At 51.2% G+C, this 18,217-nt stretch overlaps 2 protein-coding genes and 1 pseudogene across 2 annotated transcripts; all 3 read right to left on the bottom strand.

Moving 5' to 3' along the window:
* Window positions 1–966: 966 nt before the first annotated feature.
* C1QB (complement C1q B chain) lies at window positions 967–6,256 on the bottom strand. Its single transcript, XM_068537774.1, has 3 exons — window positions 6,163–6,256; window positions 2,864–3,067; window positions 967–1,679 (listed from the first exon to the last, which is right to left on the bottom strand). The coding sequence occupies exons 2-3, from the start codon at window positions 3,042–3,044 to the stop codon at window positions 1,105–1,107; spliced, it is 756 nt and encodes a 251-aa protein (XP_068393875.1). The 5' UTR covers window positions 3,045–3,067; window positions 6,163–6,256; the 3' UTR covers window positions 967–1,104.
* A 3,785-nt stretch (window positions 6,257–10,041) lies between these two features.
* On the bottom strand, window positions 10,042–10,999 carry LOC137760525 (heterogeneous nuclear ribonucleoproteins A2/B1 pseudogene; annotated as a pseudogene).
* A 1,545-nt stretch (window positions 11,000–12,544) lies between these two features.
* C1QC (complement C1q C chain) lies at window positions 12,545–17,533 on the bottom strand. The gene is made up of 3 exons (XM_068537773.1): window positions 17,426–17,533; window positions 16,954–17,146; window positions 12,545–13,604 (listed from the first exon to the last, which is right to left on the bottom strand). The coding sequence occupies exons 2-3, from the start codon at window positions 17,132–17,134 to the stop codon at window positions 13,048–13,050; spliced, it is 738 nt and encodes a 245-aa protein (XP_068393874.1). The 5' UTR covers window positions 17,135–17,146; window positions 17,426–17,533; the 3' UTR covers window positions 12,545–13,047.
* Between the last annotated feature and the right edge of the window lie 684 nt (window positions 17,534–18,217).

The following is an 18,217-nucleotide window of genomic DNA, read 5'->3' as shown; positions in this document are numbered from 1 at the left end:
GAGAAATGGGGTTAGAGGAGGTTGGAGGGGTAAGAGCTATGAGGACTGGCATGGTCTGCTTTTAGGGAGAGGGTGTGGCTTGAATGAGGTTTTAAAGGATGGTTAGATAGGCAGAGTGGAAGGGGAACAGTGAGAGTAAGGGCACCGAGGCAGGAAAGCATGTGTCTTGCCTAGAAGACAGAAAGGGCCCAGCTGGTCTGGAGTGGAGATATTCTTTGTCCAGGAGAGGAAGGATTGAAGGAAGGAAGGAAGGTCAATCCATAGAGAGCCTTGAATGCCAGGCTCGTGGGCAGGGACTATGTCCATTTGGCAGTGGGGAGCCACTGAAGGTTACTGAGCAGGGGAGTGACGTGTGTTCTGACTGGATGGCTGAGCTTGAGCCAGGCTGGGAAGACATTGGGAGGGAGAGCATGTGGTGAGAATCAGAAGGGGAAGGGTCTTGATTCCAAGGTCACTTAAGACTGAAGAAGGGCTCCTTGATCCCTTGGGTGGAGGTTTGTGACGTTACACAGAGAATACCCCTTTAGGGGCCTAGATGCCTTGCCTTGAAAGAGGTCTCAGTTATCAGTGGGCAGACCTGCCCTCCCAGCTCTTCTGTGGGATCGAGGGCAACCCCTTCATCCCTCTGATCCTCAGTTTTCTCCTCTGTGAATTGGGCACGATTTAACCTATCTCCAAGGATGAGTGCGAGGATTAATGAGAGAAGGGGGAAAGGGTCTAGCCCAGTGTTTGGAGCTTATAGGTGCTCAACAGATGGTGTTCCCTCCCCATCTCCCATTGTGTGTCTGGCACAGAACTGGACACAAAGTCTGGCCCTCCAGTCACCAGCAACTAGATAGAGCTTCTGCTTTCAGAGCTCATTCATTCATTCATTGTTCAGTCATTCAAGCAGCATTCAAGCAACATTTCTGAGCACCTACCATGTGCCAGTCGCTGGGACACAGATTTGAATTAGACCACTGCCCCTTGGCCTTGAAAAGTTTATTTACTCATTCATTCAGCAACATCCATGGAGCCCTACTGTGTGTTTTGGCCAGGTGGGGGCTGGTGTTGGGGGTAAAGAGAGCGTGGCTGGCAGGGGAGGGGGTGAATTGGACCCACAGGTCACACCTCTGCATCTGGGAAGAGCAGGAACCCGGTGAAAATGCTGTTGGCCCCATCGATGCCTACCAGGGCATTCTTGTCGGTGGCCTGCAGGAAGACGGTCTCCCCCAGCTCCAGCTTGAGCACGACGCTGCCCGTGGTCACCTGGAAGGTGTTGTAGACATAGTCGCAGAAGGTGAGCACCTTCTGTGTCTGCTCCCGGCCCCGCATGAGGTTTACGCACAGGTTCCCTCGAGAGCTGGCGTGGTAGGTGAAGTAGTAGAGGCCGGGCACCCTGCACGTGAACTTGCCATTTCGATACTCGTAGTTGTTGTTGGTGTTGGTGATCATGTGGTCGAAGCGGATGACCTGGTCCCGCCTCAGGGGGCTGTTGATGGTGCGTGTGGCCGAGAAGGCGATTTTCTGCGTGGCCTTGTAGTCTCCTGATTCACCCTTGGGGCCATGGACTCCGGGAGGCCCTGGGGCACCTTTGGGGCCAACGGGGCCCTTGGGGCCGACTTTTCCCGGAATTCCAGGAAACCCTGGGTCCCCCTTCTCTCCAAGCTCACCGTGGTCTCCAGCTAGCCCCGGCAGCCCTGGAAGGCAGAGACAAGAGATATGAGGGGGCCAGAGGTCGCTGAGAACCCGGAAAGAGCTGGGCTGGGAGGCAGGGAGCCTGGCTGCGTAACCTCAGACAGGTCCCTGCTTTTCTCTGAGCCTCAGCTCCCCATCTGTGAACAAGAGGACGGGATGTCGAGGAGGGCCTCCGAGTCTCCTTCCAGCCCAGCTTTCCGAGTCTGAGATGTGCTTGACAGTAATGGGGACCGATGCCCGTGGGGTGGGGAGCGGTGTCTCCCTCAGGAAGGTGCTGGACCTGCCCTCCTCACCAGCTCATACAGGCTTAAGCCTGGAGCAGGGATCAGGAATTCTGGGCACACGTGCTATCCCTCTCCACCCCCTCCCTGATGGCACACATCCCTCATCAATCATGCATTCTTTCTTGCTGAACCTGGAAGTGAGTATTAGAATCCTTCTCACTCCACCACTCCAAACAGCTACTCCTCCTTGGTTTGGCAGAACACAAGATAAAACCTTTTCCAGTAGAGTGGCAGAGTATAGTGGCTGTGAACATGGGCTCAGAGGACAGGCAGATGTGTTTCTCATGTCACATCTGCCATTATTAGTTGGGTCACCTTGACTGAGTCACATTCTCCAAGGCCCAGCTTCCTCATCTGTAAAATGGGGATGATGATATTTTGTGGGATCGTGAGCATGATGATATTTTGTGGGATTGTGGGATTGTGAGATTATGTGAGGACAGCGGAAGGCTACGGTTAAATGAACGCATGGACTACATCTTACAGGAGGGTTTTATGGCAGGAAGTCTCATTTGAACCCTGTGACAACTCTGAAAAAGAATCATTATCCACATTTTACAGGTGAGGAAATAGCAATTCAGAGAGGCGAAGCCACCTACCCTGGAGGTAACAACCCAGGACTGTGTGACTGCAGTGGATTTAGTGGTAAGAGAGCCATGGTTTGGCCTCAGCCTCAACATTTACTGGGTTCCCTTGGGCAAGTCAGTAGCCTTTTGGACATCAGTTTTCCCATCTGTAAAATGGGAATCAGAATTCCTTCCTTGCAAAGTTATTGTGGAGGGCTCAGCAAGCTGATGGATTTGCAAGTGTTTTGCAATCCCTAAGGTGGGCAACTGGGACTTGGGAGGTAAGAGATGGGACCTTGGTCAGTGACACTAGTCTGTTCCCCAAGTCCACAGTACCTTTCTCTCCCTTTATCCCTGGAGTCCCTGGTTTGCCGTCGGAGCCCGGTTTCCCGGGGATGCCCGGGATGCCCGGGATGGCCGGGGGCCCAGTGCAGCCACTCTGGGCCCGGGAGGCGTGGAGCAGACTCAGGAGCATCAGCGGCAGCAGCACTGGGGCGCCGCCCCGCGGGGTCTTCATCACGGCCCTGTCTCAGCTGCTTCCTGCGGGGGTGGGGGGGGGAACAGGAAGATGCGGTAGGTGACGGCCATGGTTTGTTCATTCACTCCTTCACTTGTTCCTGTGTTCACTGAGTGCCTTATCCCCCGGACCCTGTTCTGGGCGCTGGAGATTCGCTGATGAACAAGGCAGATGTGGTCCCTGCCCTCATGGAGCTGACAGTCTGGGAGACGATAAACAGGTCAACATACAAGTCAATAGAACTAGTTATAGACCGTGGTGAGTGCCCTGGCCGAAATGAAAGGGTGCCTGGAGGGCTGGTTTTGTGAGGGAAGTCCTCCCACCAGGAAAGTCTACAGACTTACCACCAGGAAAGTCTATAGTCTGTAGACTATAGACTTTCCCACCAGGAAAGTTTTTTTATACAAGGGAGGCATCTCTGAGAAGTGACGTTTAGGCCGAGACCTGAAGGTTCAGACAGAGCTGGGGCAAGAATGTTCCAGGAGGAAAGGACAGGAAGGGCAAAGGGCCAGAGGCAGCACAGAGTCGGAAATGTGGAGGATCAGCAGGGAGGCCAGTGTAGCCAGAGGGGAGTCAGGGGTCGGAGGACCGGAGGTCAGGGTCTTGATAGCTGTGGTTTGGGATTTTATTCCAAGTGTTCTCAGTCATTAGAACTTCTGAGTTCGGGCTGCCTATGCTGCTTCCAAAGCAGGCCACGTCACATCCTCAGAGCAGCCCTGCATGGAAGAACCAATTTTTCTACACCGAAGAGGAGACTGAGGTTCAGGGAGGTCAGGTCACTCGCTCAGGGTAACAGAGGAAGGACCGAAGCCGGGACTCAAAGTCAGGCCTGTATGGCGTGGAAGCCGGTGTCCCTGCCGGTGCACCAGGCCACCTCTTCTGGCAGAATATTCTCAGGTCCCTCCAAAGGCTGTGGGCCCCGGTGAGAGGACGGTGCTTGCCCCTTCCTAATCCGGGGAACGAGGAAGAAGCCCTGGGCTGTCTTGAGCTGGTCAGCATGGCCAGTGCCCATGGCATCGATTCTCAGGACAGAAGGGACCTTAAAATTCATCTAGTCCAACGCTTAGCTTCTTCTTTTTTTCTTTTTTAAATCGAGGTGACATTCACATAACATAAAAGTAACCATTTTAAAGTGAACATTTCAGTGGCATTTAGCACATTCACAATGTTGTACAACCGCCTCTTCTATCTAGTTCCAAAATATTTCCATCACTTCAATAACACCCAAATAATATTCTGTACTCACTAAGTAGTTACCCCCAAATCCCACTTCCCCCCTCAGTCCCTGACAACCGCCAATCTGCTTTTTTGACTCTATGGATTTACCTATTCTGGATATTTCATATAATTGGAATTATATACACTGTGAACTTTTGTGTCTGGCTTACTTCATTTAGCATAATGTTTCTGAGGTTCATCTACATTGTAGCATGGATCAGTACTTCATTCCTTCTTATGGCTTAATAATATTCCATTGTATGGACATATTACAATTTGTTTATCCATTCATTATTGATGGGCATTTGGGAAGTTTCCACCTTTTGCCTACTGTGACTAGTGCTAATGTGAACATTCATGTACAAGGATTTGTTTGAAACTTGTTTTCAATTCTTGAGTATATACTCAGGAGTGGAATTACTGGGTCTTATGGTAATTCTGTGTTTAACTTCTTGAGGGACCCTCAGCCTACTGTTAAGTCTCCTCAATAACATCTCTGCCAAGGCCCCTTCCGTCCATGACTTGTACCATCTCAGTGATGGGAAGCTCATTACCTTATGAGGCAGCCCATTCCACCTTTGCCCAGATCCAAATTCTCTCCATTTTTCCAGGCCCAGGTCAAAGCATTTTTCCTCCAGGAAGCCTTTCCCTCATTACCCCTCAGCCCACAAAGGCTGACCAGTTTCCTGCTCTTAAAATAGGAGAGCAGAGGGGTCCCTGCTCATCTCCCAAGATAACCGTGGGGATCCAGGTGAGGCCATGGCTGGGGAAGAATGATAGGGTTTTGGGCTCTAGTTCAGACCCATAGCTGGGGTTTTCTGATCCTCACAGCACTCCAGGGAAGTGGGTTGTGATTATTTTCCCACCTTGCCGATGAGGAAACTGAGATGCAAACATTAGAAAACAACCCTCCCCAAATCACCCAGTGAGCTGGCTAATGGTGGGGCTGTGGCCAGACCCCTGCCCCCTCTGCCTCATGAGGCCTGTGCCAGCCCAGAAAAACCTGCTGATGTGGGGCTCATGTGCTCAGAAAGTCAGCCTCAGCCCCCTCGGTCTGCTCCTAATCAGTTCATGGCTCAGACCAGGAGCTGAATTAGACCAGGGGCTGTACTGGGTACCAAGGAAAGGGGGGCTGCAAATGTGGGTGTGACCAGGGCCACGAGTGACCGGCTTAGGCTCTGTCACGCTCCCAAGAGAGGGTGGCTCTGGGGATTATCCTGCTTATCTGGCTGGAGGTTTTACACAACGACAATTTGACACCCTTAATAATCAATGCGTTGGGCACTTAGCAGGTGCCAGGCTCTGTGCCAAACACTTCACAGGCCACATTCTCTCATTTAATTTGATCCTTACAGCAGCCCCCTGGGAAAGCACCCTTGCTCTCTCATTTCACAGACGAAGAAACTGGGCAGTGGAGAGGGCGGGAACCTTGATCAAGGTCACGCAGCCCCGGTGTGGCTGAGATTCAAACCCACTCCCCATTCAAACCCATCCAAACCCCATGGGGGACAGCGCTGGCTGAGCTGATATCCTTTAGGGCTCACAGCAGCCCTGAAAGGTTCTGTTATCCCCAGAGAGCGTCCAGGCTGAGAGAGGTCATGTGACTTGGCCCAGATCACCAGCACCTGAGAGGCAGAAGCAGGGCTCAGCTCCAGTCTTGGTGACCCCAAAGCCTTTATCCTGGTGCCTCCCCATTACCTGGGGCCCCAGGTAGCAGCAGACTCCCAAGCTGACCCCCAGAGAGTTTGACTCTCGAGGTCTGAGATTGGGCCCAGGAATCCTCACTGTCAGACACTCCAGGTGGCTCTGAGGCAGGGGATGCAGAGCCTTTGGGAATCACCACCCTCTGCCATATTGGTCCTGCCCGCCAGTTCCCCCAGGCGCCGAGCCCCATCCTCACCTGGGAACCTGGCGTCCTCTGATGCCGCTGGGCTGGGCAGCAGTGGGACGGGGAGCCGGGAGCCTCCTGTTCTCAGTCCAAAGCGGAAGTTCCACTCTCCAGCGAGAACAAGGGCCTTCCCCTGACAGTCCCCTCCCAGGGGCCCAGCAGGCCGGCCCTCCTCCCTGTCACCCCATTCTCACCCTGTTCTGCTGTCCTCAGGCAGTTTCAGGTCCCGTTTCTGCAATCTGGAGGGGTTTACTGTAAATAAGATGGGTGGGTGGCCAGTTTGGTTTTGCCAGCTCAGCAGCTTTCGGGGGAAACGGGCTGTTCCGGGAGAATGTCCACAACTGGGGGCTTGCCTGCCAAGGCCCCTGACCTCATGAATTTCTTCAGGAACAGGGGTGTTCCTCAATGAAATGGAAACATGGCTGGCCTGGTGCCCGAGGGCTGGATTTGGAGTCAGGAACCTTGATTCATATGCTGCCTCTGCCACTTACCAACTAAACATTCTCAGCCAAGGGAACCCAAGGGAGCCCCAATTTCCTCTGCCATATGGTGGGACCATAATTGCACTTGCTCTACAGATTGCACTGGGGGGCTCAGATGGGATAGCAGAGGAGAAAGAGGAGGGTAAACTGTAAAGTGCAGTGCACATGTTAATTGTTAATATCATACCATGTCCCAGGCCTCCTCTTTCTGGGCTCATCTCTTCTGCTTTCTTTCCCTTCTACACCCCGGCTCTTTCCCTGTTCTCAGAAAATAATCTAATAATGAAACATGAATTTAAAATGTGGTCATTATTTACTTATACCCCTTCCTCTGCTTCCAGCAGACCTGTAGCTGATGCCTGTAATAGGCACAGGCAGGAGATTGTTGCTTGTAGATCCTGGAATCACAGCAAGTTCGGGCAGGAGAGGGGCTTGCAGGTCACCCAGCCTGGGCCGCTTATTTTATATATGGGGAAACCGAGGCCCAGAGGGGAGAGAGCATTGTTCAGAAAATATTTATCATGAGCCTCTATGTACACTGGCGATAGAGCCACAAGCAAATCAGCCCTGGGTCCTGCCCCATGGAGTGTCTCTTCTCCTGGGGGAGACTGGTATTAAGCATCAAGGGACACAATGGTTCATTGCTCCTGTGATGAATGTCACAAGAAGTAGCTGCTGGAGCCCACACCTCTCGCTAGTGGCAGATGCAGGACTTGGAGCCAGGCATCCCTGGCACCGGGATATCAGCCCTCTTACCGAGGCTGCGTCTAAAGCAACTGATGCCCCTCTCAGGGATGGTTGCCCAGCAAGTCCCAGGAGCTGCCATAGGTCAGGAGGGCTCTCTTGACATCTGTGCTTAGAGAGAGAAAATCGTTGGGCTTGTGGATGCTTCTTGGCGGAAATTAAGTGTTTACTGCCGAGGGTGATAGGGAAAGAAGAGACTCGTGTGATAAAACCCAAGGGTCTCTGGGTTCAGCCAACTATAGACCCTCCAATGATTTGGTGGCTGGTAGAAATGGGAAAAGATGGGCTTGAATTTGGGGTAGAAACAGAATGAGCCTAAGAACAGGAAGCAGCAGGGTGGGGGGGGTCAGGGCACGGGCTTTGGAATCAGCCCCTCCTAAGTTTGAATCCCAGGCCTACCTCTTTCTAGCTATGTGGCGTCAGGCGTGTTTATTGACCTCAGTTTCCCCGTATATGAGTCAGGGGCATGGGCACCCCCTCCTGGGGTGATTGTGGGGCCAGTGAGGTAACCCCGCATATCCAGGGCCTAGCTGAGTGCCCAGCCCTCAGTAGGCACCCAAGGCAGACCTGGGAGTAGTGTGATTTCTCTGAAGAGAAGACAGAAATCTTGGAGCCTGGAGGCACAGGAGCCATGCCTGGATTAGGGGTCAGGAGCTAGGGAGACCCTTGGCCCCTGAGTGAGAGCCAGCTGGCCTCTGTACCCTTAAAACGCTGGCTTGCATCCCTGATAGAGAGGGGACAATCCCTACAGAGGGTGGAAGGGAAGCCTAAGACCCTTCCACATCCTGTGGTCTGAAAGAGGCCCCCTGCTCCTTGGGGTGCCTCGTACTAGCTCCTGTCCCACCCTTGCTACCCCCCTTAAAAGCCCTCCCCCAGCTCCCCTCAGCCCAGCAGACAAGCTGGCATTTTCAAAGGCCTGTCTCTCCTGGCAAAGAGAGAACAACAAAGAAACAATTATGGAAAATAAAAATGGTACAAAAATGGTCGTTTCCGAAGTACAGGTTTCTGATCTGACACCGTGGCCTACATAAACGGTGCACTGATTTTTTAAACAAAAGAGAAATGAGAAGAAAGATGTATCACTTGCGGCATTGCCGGGCGGACTGCTAAGTGGCTGCTGGAGGTGAGCTGTAGGTGGAGCGGCCCCCTTGACCCCCACCTTGTCCCTGCCAGGGACTCTCAGACTCTGTGGACCAGGCCGAGTTCCTAGGCCCTGGCCTCTGTTATTGCTGTGTGTGTGTGTGTGTGTGTGTGTGTGTGTGTGTGTGTGTGTCTTCATCTCTCCTTCCTTCTCATCGGACACGTTTCCCATGCCCCTACTATGTGCCTGGCCTGTATCAAAGTGGCCCCGCCCTCAAGAATGCTCACAGTCCGGTGAGGGATGCAGACCTGTAAGGAAATAAGTGCAGAAAGGCCAGGTGGTGGACCTCGTGCATTGACTTTGCCTGGCGGACCGTCCACCCACCCATGTCTCTGTCCTCCCCAAACCCTTCTTTTTTTGTATGATCATATTTATTTGTGAAATCCCGAAAAAAAAGATTAAACTCACAGAAAAAAAATCATGCATCATGCTTGTGGCTCCCAGCAGCAGAAAACCGGTGGGAGGAAATACAGGATAAAGGTTGTTCAAAGGTACAAACTTCCAGTTATAAGGTAAATAAATACAAAACATGTAATGTACAACAAAAACTCATACGCCACAATAGCAAATAATCAAACTATAATATGGACTAAGGAACTGAATCGACGTTTATCCAAAGAAGATATACAAATGACCAATAGATACATGACAAGTTACTCACCATTACAAAAGATGGAATGTACAAGAAGACCAAAATGAGCACAGCTGTAGGATTCTATAAAAGTTGTTAAGGCAATAGATCCTATTCATCACAAGAAGAAAAAGTTTTTTTTGGTAACCATTTCATAATATAGGTAAGTCATATCATTACACTTCAAAATTTGATATCATAAAACAAGAAAAACATTTAAAAGGTAAAAACTAAAAGTGCAAAATTATCAAAGAGGACAAACTACTACTGTTTTACCTTTAGAATTATTTTATTAAATCTTAAATGTACAACAGCTTCTTAACTCTACACACGAAATAGATTTTTTTTTAGAAGAATGATGTTATGTCTTATTACACCATGGTTCTGGCTAATAGTCTTTCAAAACTTTGAGAAAAATCTTGAAAGAGGTTTCACATGTCACCCAAAACTTTGAAATTTGACATTATCAAAGAAGGGATGCTTCCACACTTTTATAGAGACCACTGGAAAGACACAACAATTCAAAAGCTAAGAAACTGTTTCAAAAGCATTTTTTATAGTCTTTCCTCCACAGGAAGGTAATGTTCTTACATAATTGAGTCCGCTCACAAAATGGCTCTGTGTACCTGCTCTGGTGTCTTCTGCCATATCACTGCATATTTATGCATGACTGAGATAAGAGTTTCCTGAACATTGTTATTTCGATAACCTAAAGCTCTTCTGTTACCTCTGGGCTGTAATTCTCTATTTATACAGTCAAGCCCATGGCAAATAAGAAGCTTAATATCATCTTGTCTGTCCATAACCCCCTCTTCCTCCACTGCCTCTTGGACCATAGTTTCCTCCACTATATGATCCTCCCATGTTCCTGCCACCACTAAGTTTTCCACTCTTCAGTAATTCGTACTTAGAGGGTTTCTGCTTATAATTCTCCAAATCACTGTAATTTTGACTTCCATAATTTCTTCTTCCATAGTTGTCATAACCAGCTCTGGAGCTCCCATCCTGGTTGCCATATCCACCACCATATCCTCCTCGTCCTCCTCCATAACCAGGGCTAACCCCCAAATTGCCACCTCTAGACCCATGATAGCCACCCCCAAATGTATGTCCTCTTCCATATCCATCAGATCCTCCTCTAAAGTTCCTTCCTCCAAAATTTCCTGCTCCAAACTTTCCCCCACCACCATAAAAATATACAAAACCAGTGTTTCTTCCTCTTCCACTTCTAGAACATTGGCCTTCTTGCATTTCTTGTCTAGACAAGGCCTTTCTTACTTCTGCATGATGACCATTGATGGTATGATTTTTCTGCAACACAATCTTATCCACGGGATCATGGTCATCAAAAGCAACAAACCCAAAGCCTCTTTTCTTGCCTGACTGCCCATCAGTAATTATTTCAATGGCATTGATTTTTCCATATTTCTCAAAGTAATCTCTAAGATGATGTTCCTCAGTATCTTCTGCAATTCCACCAACAAACAGCTTCTTCACAGTGACAAGAGCCCCCGGCTTTCCATAGTCCTCTCTTGGGACAGCACGTTTGGGCGTAACCGTTTTCCCATCAATGGAATGAGGTCTGGCAGCCATGACAGCATCAACCTCAGCCATGGATGAAAACGTGACAAAACCAAATCTTCTTGATTTTTGGCTTACAGTTTCCCGTATTAACACACAGTCTGTAAGATATCCCCATTGCTGGTAGTAGTTCCACAGACTTTCTTCTGTGGTTTCAGAGCTCAAGCCACCAATAAAGAGTTTACGGAATTGTTCCTTTTCTCTCTTATTCCTCTCCAAAGGAACAGATTTTGGAGCTTTCTTCATCATGGGCTTACTAGCTTCAGCCATTTTCCCGAAACTCAGGGGGATGAGGGAGATCTCAGGGCACGAACAGGAACCGAACTGGCCCCTGCGCTATGGTGAGAACACAAACCTGATGGGTCCTGACCCTGCGGTCAGAACTTCCACTGCTCCAGGAAAACAGCTCTAGGAGCACCTCCATGGGGACCCGGCGCTGCTGCCTCTGGAGCCGCTGCCGCCCTTGAATCAACCTTGAGCAACTTTCAATTTTTCAGAATAGGCTGATTGGTGAAACAGGTCAATGCAGGTTCCCCTAGTCCCAAGAGCTGTCCTGAGACCCACTCCTGAGATGTAGACAGCCTGTAGCTTGCTGGAAATAGCAGTCCTTCCCAAACCCCTTTGTGTAACAGGCTTGGGTCCAGAAATCTGTTTTTTAATTTTATAAATAAGTCTGCAGGTAATCTTGTTGCACCCCCAGATTTGGGAACCTGGGCTCTAACAAGTCATGAATCTGTGGTCCAAGTCGGTGGAGGACCCTGTGGGAACACGAAGGGGAGAATCAGAGAAGGCTTCATGGAGGAGGTGATCTTTGTGTTGATTCCTGACAGCTGAGTGTGTATTATCTAAGTGGACGGAGGATTTGTATGAGCCGGGTGGGGGCTCTACAGAATGAAGGAACATCATGGGCAAAGCTATGGGGGTGTGAAACAGCTTCCTTCAGGAACAAAGGAGCCAAAGTGGATGGCGGTGGTTGGAGAGCTGAGCTCCAGCCTCTGCTGTTACAGCCCATCTCATGCCTCTGTGAGCTCTGTGGGGCCTTGTGGGGCCTTTTGGAACCAAGCTGAGAGCCCAATCAGGCTGGGGTGGTTTTTCCTGGCCTGAGTGAGCCTTGGGTTTCACTGGGCTCTGAGGCCGGACCCTCAATCTGCACAGGAAAGTTACACTTTTTATCTTTTTGAACCCGAACTGTCAACCCCTTCTCATGGTGAGTGCAGCGAGAGTGCAGCAGCTTACGGCCGGCTTCCTGGTCCTCCAACAAGGATCGGGGCAGCTGGGCCCAACTGTTCAGGAGTCTCACAGAGAAACCCTGATGGCTTGTGGGCAGTAGTGGTTTTGGATGGTCTCCTGGGGGCCCCCAGAGTCTCAGTTATTCGGGGAAAATCAGACATCCAGGAGTCAGATTCTCACTCTCTCCCTCACCCATCCATGCCCACCTAGAGCATAATTACGAATATTAAATCATTTAATAGATGCGTTAGCATAATGCCTGGTGTATAGTGAGTGCTCAATAAATGTTAGCTATTATGATTTTTTTACTTATTCATTCCCTCTGCTTTTAGTCATTCATTTACCCACTATTCATTCATTCATTCATTCACCCCAATTCACTCATTAATTCAGCACAAATTCATTGCACATCTTGCCTTCATCTGTACTGGGCCTGCCTGAGCCCAAACCCCTCTTGTGATGGGTGCTCCCAAAACTCAACGTCGGTCAACATAGGTCTGGGAATTCAAACACACTCCCGTTTACCTGTGAGCACGAATACCTTTAATGACAGCAGTGCCTCTCACCCAAACAAGTGACAGCAGATGGCCCCTTGGGGACCCCTTGCAGCCTTCAGCCACATTTGACCATCTCTCTCCCAAATGGCCAAATGGTGCTGAGCGTCTCAACCTTGGCACCAAGCTTTACTGAACACCAGCTAGATGCCTGAATCTGGAGCCCACAGATGGCCGTGGCAGGGGCAAAGTGGAAGATGAAGGGAACTACTTCTTAGGGAATTGGCAGTGAGGATTCGGAGCCGTGCATAGTCTTTGATTTAATTATTTATTCATGTATCTCTCTGCCTCTTCCAAGACTTGGAAAACACTAATGACAGTATCAGAAGGTGTTGGTTAAGTGTCAAAGCAGTGACTCCTGAAGGAGCTTGGAGGAGGGAGAGAACTCAGGGCAGGAGGGCAGGGTGGGCTTCCTGGAGGAGGAGTCCATCCGGTGGCGAGATGACCTGAGCAAGGATGTGTGGCCCAGTGGGTTCTTGCAGGGAAGCTGAGGGAGATGGGGTGGCCCCGGGGAGCGGAGCAGGCCTGCCTGCCCTAGTCAGGGAAGAGCAGGAAGCCGGAGAAGACGCTGTCGGAGCCCTCAGTGCCCACCATGCCGTTGTAGTCGTTGACTGCCAGCCACACCTGCTCGCCCACCTGCATCTGCAGCAGCACACCGCCTGAGCTGACCTGCTTGCTGTTGGACATGTGGTCACAGAAGGTGGTCACCTTGACACCACTGCGGTACAGCTGCACACACAGGTTGGCCGTGTGTGACGTGTAGTAGACAAAGTAGTAGAGGCCGGGAACTTTGCAGGTGAACTTGCCAGTGTTCGTGTTGTAATCCCCCTGCGGGTTTGTGATGACCGAGTTGAACTTGACCAGGCTGTTGGGCGCCGGGAACTGGACTGTCTGCCGTGTGACAGTGAATACTGACTGGTGATTCTGCTTGTACCTGCCCTCATCGCCCGGGTCCCCAGGGGGTCCCATGTTGCCGGGAGCCCCTGGAATTCCAGGGGTTCCCATGGGACCATTTTTCCCAGGATAGCCAGGTGTGCCAGGATCTCCCTTCTGACCCTTGGGTCCGCGTGTCCCAGGGATAGCTGGGATTCCTGGGGAGAGAGCAGGTGGGAAGGAAGTGATGGGGCAGGGGACAGGGAAGAGGGACAGGGCTATCCTCCAGGGGACATGTCACCAGGGTTTGGTCTCTGGACTCTCTTTCCCCCAGAGGGTGGCCTATTCACCTGCGAGCAGTGTGCAGGGAGAAGAGGGGAGAGAGACCCTGGTTCAAATCCTGCCTCCCCATGGTCTTGCCCTCTGACCTTGGCTACAGCACGGCCTCGTCTCGGCCTCAGTTTCCATGTTTGTGATGGAGAGGAGGGTAGAACCAGCCAGCTCAGGAGGTGGCAGAGCTGGGCCGCATCTCAGAGAGCGTGCCAGAGGCCACGACTGTCAGCCCACGGAGAGCATGCGGCCTCAGATAACTCCTCAACTAAAAGTCTAGGTTCTTAGTTTTTCTTGACAAAAATCAGAAGATTCGTCAGAGGCAGATTTCCTGGAAAGGTCATAAAACTTAAGCTTTGGGCCCCATTTACTTGCACTGGCCCCTTCAAGACCCTTTGCATAATTTTATATTTATAATTTTTTCAACTTTTTATGTTGAAATAATTACAGATTCACAGGATGTTGCAAAAAAAAAAAAAGGACAAGGAAGTCTCATGTACCCTTTACCTAGTTGTCCCCGATCTTACATAACTAAAGTACGAAATCAAAACCAAGAAATTAACCTTTGTAGGATCCACAGAGTTCCACTTTTACATGCATTATTTGTGTGTTTATAGTTCTAAAACAATTTTGTAGCATGTGTAGATTTGTGAAACCTCCCCCCTCCCCCGCATCAAATTCTGTATTACTTTTCTTAAAGAGGATCCTCAACATTTTATGAGATTCAGAGCCCCACAAAACCTGTTTCCATTTCTGAGCTGGAACCACCCAGGCCCAGGCCAGCTTAGCACATGGGATCCACCGGATGGAACCACAGAGGCTGCCTTTCCCCAGCTCCCCCAGCCCCACTCAGCCCAATTCAACCCCTATGACAACTGGCCTGGTTCAACTTACTTCATGTTACATATGAGGAAACTGAGGTCAGAAACTTGCCCAAGGCCATGCAGCTGGTAGGAGGTGGAGTCAGGACTCACAGTCAAGTCTGGCTAGTCCCAGTCAGTGTCTGACTCTTGTTACCGCCTTAATTATCTGAGCCCCTAAGAGCTTCTCCGCTTGTCCAAACCATACTCATCTTTTAGGGCCTGGCTCCAGTCTCCTCTTCCAAGAAGCCCTCTCTGACCACCCCTGCTGGCCCTCGTGGCTGCTTCCTCCTCCGACTTCCTTTGGGGTGGGTGTCTGTGCAGACCTACTGTGATGGATCTTTTGCAGCTTGTGAGCCTTTTAGATCCCAGGGTTAGGAGTGGGGAATCAGAACCCAGCAGACCTAAGCGTCAGGCCACGTGATCCCGGGCAGGTGATCTCCCCTCCCAGAGCCTCTGTTTGCCCAGTTGAGATAAGGGCATAATAGAACGGATCCCTCAGAGCTGCTGGCAGAGTGGGGTGGGAGAATGCACGTACCGAGCACCTCATAGGCAGTGCTCAGTAATGTCAGGTCTCGGTGATGGCTGTCAGCTATGTTAAGCAGGGCTGTGTCTCATGCTTCAGGTTGACTTCCAGCAACCAACTAGGGAGGGGTGGGATACGGCAGTGGGGAGGGGGCCTGAGAGGCAGTGCAGGGTAGCGGTTAAGGGCGTGGCCTTGGAAGTTGGACAGGATTTCAGTGTGTGACTTCGGGCAAGTTGCTCAATCTCTCTGAACCTCAGCTTTGACATTTGTAAAATGGGAGTAAATCGTTTCTTCAAAGGATTTTGGCCTTAGTTTTCTCATTTGTAAAATAGAGTTAATTTTATCTACCTCATGAGATGAATATACATAGAGCACTTGGAACCGTGCCTGGCACAAATTAGGAGCTAAAAATTGGTGTCCGGGACTTCCCTGGTGGCGCAGTAGTGGCGAATCCACCTGCCAGTGCAGGGGACACGGGTTGGATCCCTGGTCTGGGAAGATCCCACATGCTGCGGAGCAACTAAGCCTGTGAGCCACAACTACTGAAGCCCACGTGCCTAGAGCCCGTGCTCCGCAACAAGAGAAGCCACTGCAATGAGAAGCCCGCGCACCTCAACAAAGAGTAGCCCCTGCTCTCTGAACCTAGAGAAAGCCCGTGCACAGCAATGAAGACCCAAAGCAGCCAAAAATAAATAAATTTAAAAAAAAATTTATATAAAAAAAATTGGTGTCCATCAGCCATCCCACACAGTGAGATGGCCAGAGACAGCTGTGAAGTACAGGGTCCTGGAAAAATGGCAGACCTGGGGGCTTCATTTGACTCATCCTGAATTGGAGAATTCCTTCTGGAATGTTGGTACAATTCCACTCTATTGCCAGGAGGGAAGATGACAGTGGGAAATTCCTAAGGACATTCCCCTCCACTGGCCTCCCTCGCCCAGTGCCTCTGCCACCCCTGTCACCTCTGCCCAGCCACACCCCAGCCTCCCTCATGCCCACTCTGGACACATTCCACCCCCAGATGTGCACCTACTCCCAGACAAGTCACCAGCAGACTCCAGTTCTCACCCAACACTAGTGCCCGTTCATGTCCTCAGCCCTTTTCACTCGTGCTAGGGTTTGCCCGTGAATCTCCGACAGAAGATTCTGTGACTGTGATCCTGACTCCTTACTCCCTACCCCTCCAACTACCCAGAATCCTAGGGAGTGAAGGGAGCACACATCTCTGATAAAAACAAAGATGACAACAGCAGTAACAACCATAGCCCACACTTACTGATACCTACCATGTGCTAGTACTGTTTTATATTTAATTTTATTAATCATCACAGCACCCCTGTGCAGTAGGTACTACCGTCTCCCCATTTTACAGACGAGGAAACTGAGGCACTGGGAGGTTATGTAACTTGTGCAAGTTCACACAGTGGGAAGTGGTGGGGCTGGTACTTGAACCCTGGCCACCTGGGCATTGTATACAGTCACTGGGGTCCATGTTGCAGGGCAAGTCGTGGAGGGGTTGGAATACAATAGTAGCAGAGTGTTTTAGAGTTTGCCAAAGGCTTTCACCTGGATCATCTTCCGTGATCCTCCCTGCCACCTTCTAGGGCAGGTGCTCTTGTTCTCTCCCTGTTATCAGATGGGGAAACTGAGGAGCCTGGGCTCTGAGGGGGAGAGGGGATAGACCTGCCACAAGAGCTAAGACTCTGCCCTGGGAGCAGGCGTGGCCGGAGGGACCACACTCCTCTCCATCAAGCAGCTGTCCACCTTCCCCAGAGTCAGCCCCAGATGGACACTTCCGACTCCTGCCCCCAGACCCTAGGTGACCCCTCCCCAGCAGGCCAGCAGACTCACCTGGTTCACCCTTGGGCCCTGGCAATCCGTCATACCCATCCTTCCCTGGGGCCCCGGGAAGGCCCGGCATCCCGGCGATCCCATAGCAGTTTGTGCCGGCTTGGCCCCCAGGCGGCAGTGCCAGCAAGAGCAGCAGCAGGTTTGGTACAAGGTGGGGCCAGGAGCTGGACCCCATGTCCATTTGGGGAAGGAGCTGGATGGGGAGAGAGCTGAGTTGTCCCCCAGCCCCCGGCCTGCCCTCCTCACCCTCTCTCTCCCCAGGAGTCGTCCTTCTCAGCCCTCAGGAGCTGACTTCCCTTCCCCGGCCCCTCGCCCCTTGGGACCGCACAGTGGATGGGGAATAGGGCCTCTTCTTCAAGCTCAGGCCCCGGCTTAGCGGAGATGGGGACCCTCCTTCCTCTCACAAATCAGGCTGTCCCTGGGGCCACGTTTCAGGAAGTGGCAGCGGGGAAAAGCTGCCATTTGCCCTCACCTGGACAGGTGGGAGGTTTCTGGTCTGGTCACAGAGATGTCCTCAGATCTGCTTCCCCTCTCCAAGGCAGGAGGACACTGTGTCAGCGTGGACACAGCAAGAAGGGCCTGGGCAGACTGTGCTGTCCCCTCCCCTCCTCTCCCCAGTACCACATCCCCTTTCCCATAATTTTTCCTGACTCAATACTTTCTCTTGGGTGCTGAGCCAGGCTGACCGCAGTGATGTCCCTGTGTCCTTCCACCTCCAGGTCATGAGTGTCTGAAATGAGGAAATGTCCGCTTCCCCGGGTCTGCTGAAGGGTGCGTATATGTGTGTGTGCGTGTAAACATCAGCCGCCTGGGCAGACTTCCCCTAGAGTCAAGTTCAGCCCAGCTAATGCCCATCCCTGTTTGTTGCCATTTACTGTGCCTGAGACCCCGTTGTTTCACAAGATCCCTAGGGGGAAGTTATAATTCCCCCTGTATAGATGAGGAAACTGAGGCTGAGGAAAGTGAAAACCCTTGCCCAAAGTCACTTAGTGAATGGTTTCTTGGGTCCAAAGCCTTGTTCTGACCCCTCTGCTTAGCTGCCCTCAGAAACAAGCCTCATATGCACTTGTGAAGTGACAGGTCTTATTCTAGAGACTTCCATATGCCCCCTCCCATTTGCCTTACTTGGGGGTGGACATCCAGGGCAAACTTTGACAGCAGGCAGCCTGCTGTGGCCGACAGATTCCTCTGGCTACAAAGTCAGCGGCCTTGGGTTCTCCTTCCAGCCCCGCCACTCCCTGGCCCCGAGGCCTTCAGCAAACCA

This window comes from Eschrichtius robustus, chromosome 3 (genome assembly GCF_028021215.1).
Source record: "Eschrichtius robustus isolate mEscRob2 chromosome 3, mEscRob2.pri, whole genome shotgun sequence".
NCBI lineage: Eukaryota > Metazoa > Chordata > Mammalia > Artiodactyla > Eschrichtiidae > Eschrichtius > Eschrichtius robustus.
This window is presented reverse-complemented; position numbering and strand designations above follow the sequence as displayed.

What these genes read in the sequence shown, in the direction of transcription:
- C1QB (XM_068537774.1), bottom strand. Translation starts at nt 3,044, where the DNA reads ATGAAGACCCCGCGGGGCGGCGCCCCAGTGCTGCTGCCGCTGATGCTC. An exon ending in AGGGATAAAGGGAGAGAAAG is followed by an intron (nt 1,680 to 2,863) that starts GTACTGTGGACT and finishes TCTGCCTTCCAG; the next exon opens with GGCTGCCGGGGCTAGCTGGA.
- C1QC (XM_068537773.1), bottom strand. Translation starts at nt 17,134, where the DNA reads ATGGACATGGGGTCCAGCTCCTGGCCCCACCTTGTACCAAACCTGCTG. An exon ending in AGGGCCCAAGGGTGAACCAG is followed by an intron (nt 13,605 to 16,953) that starts GTGAGTCTGCTG and finishes CTCTCTCCCCAG; the next exon opens with GAATCCCAGCTATCCCTGGG.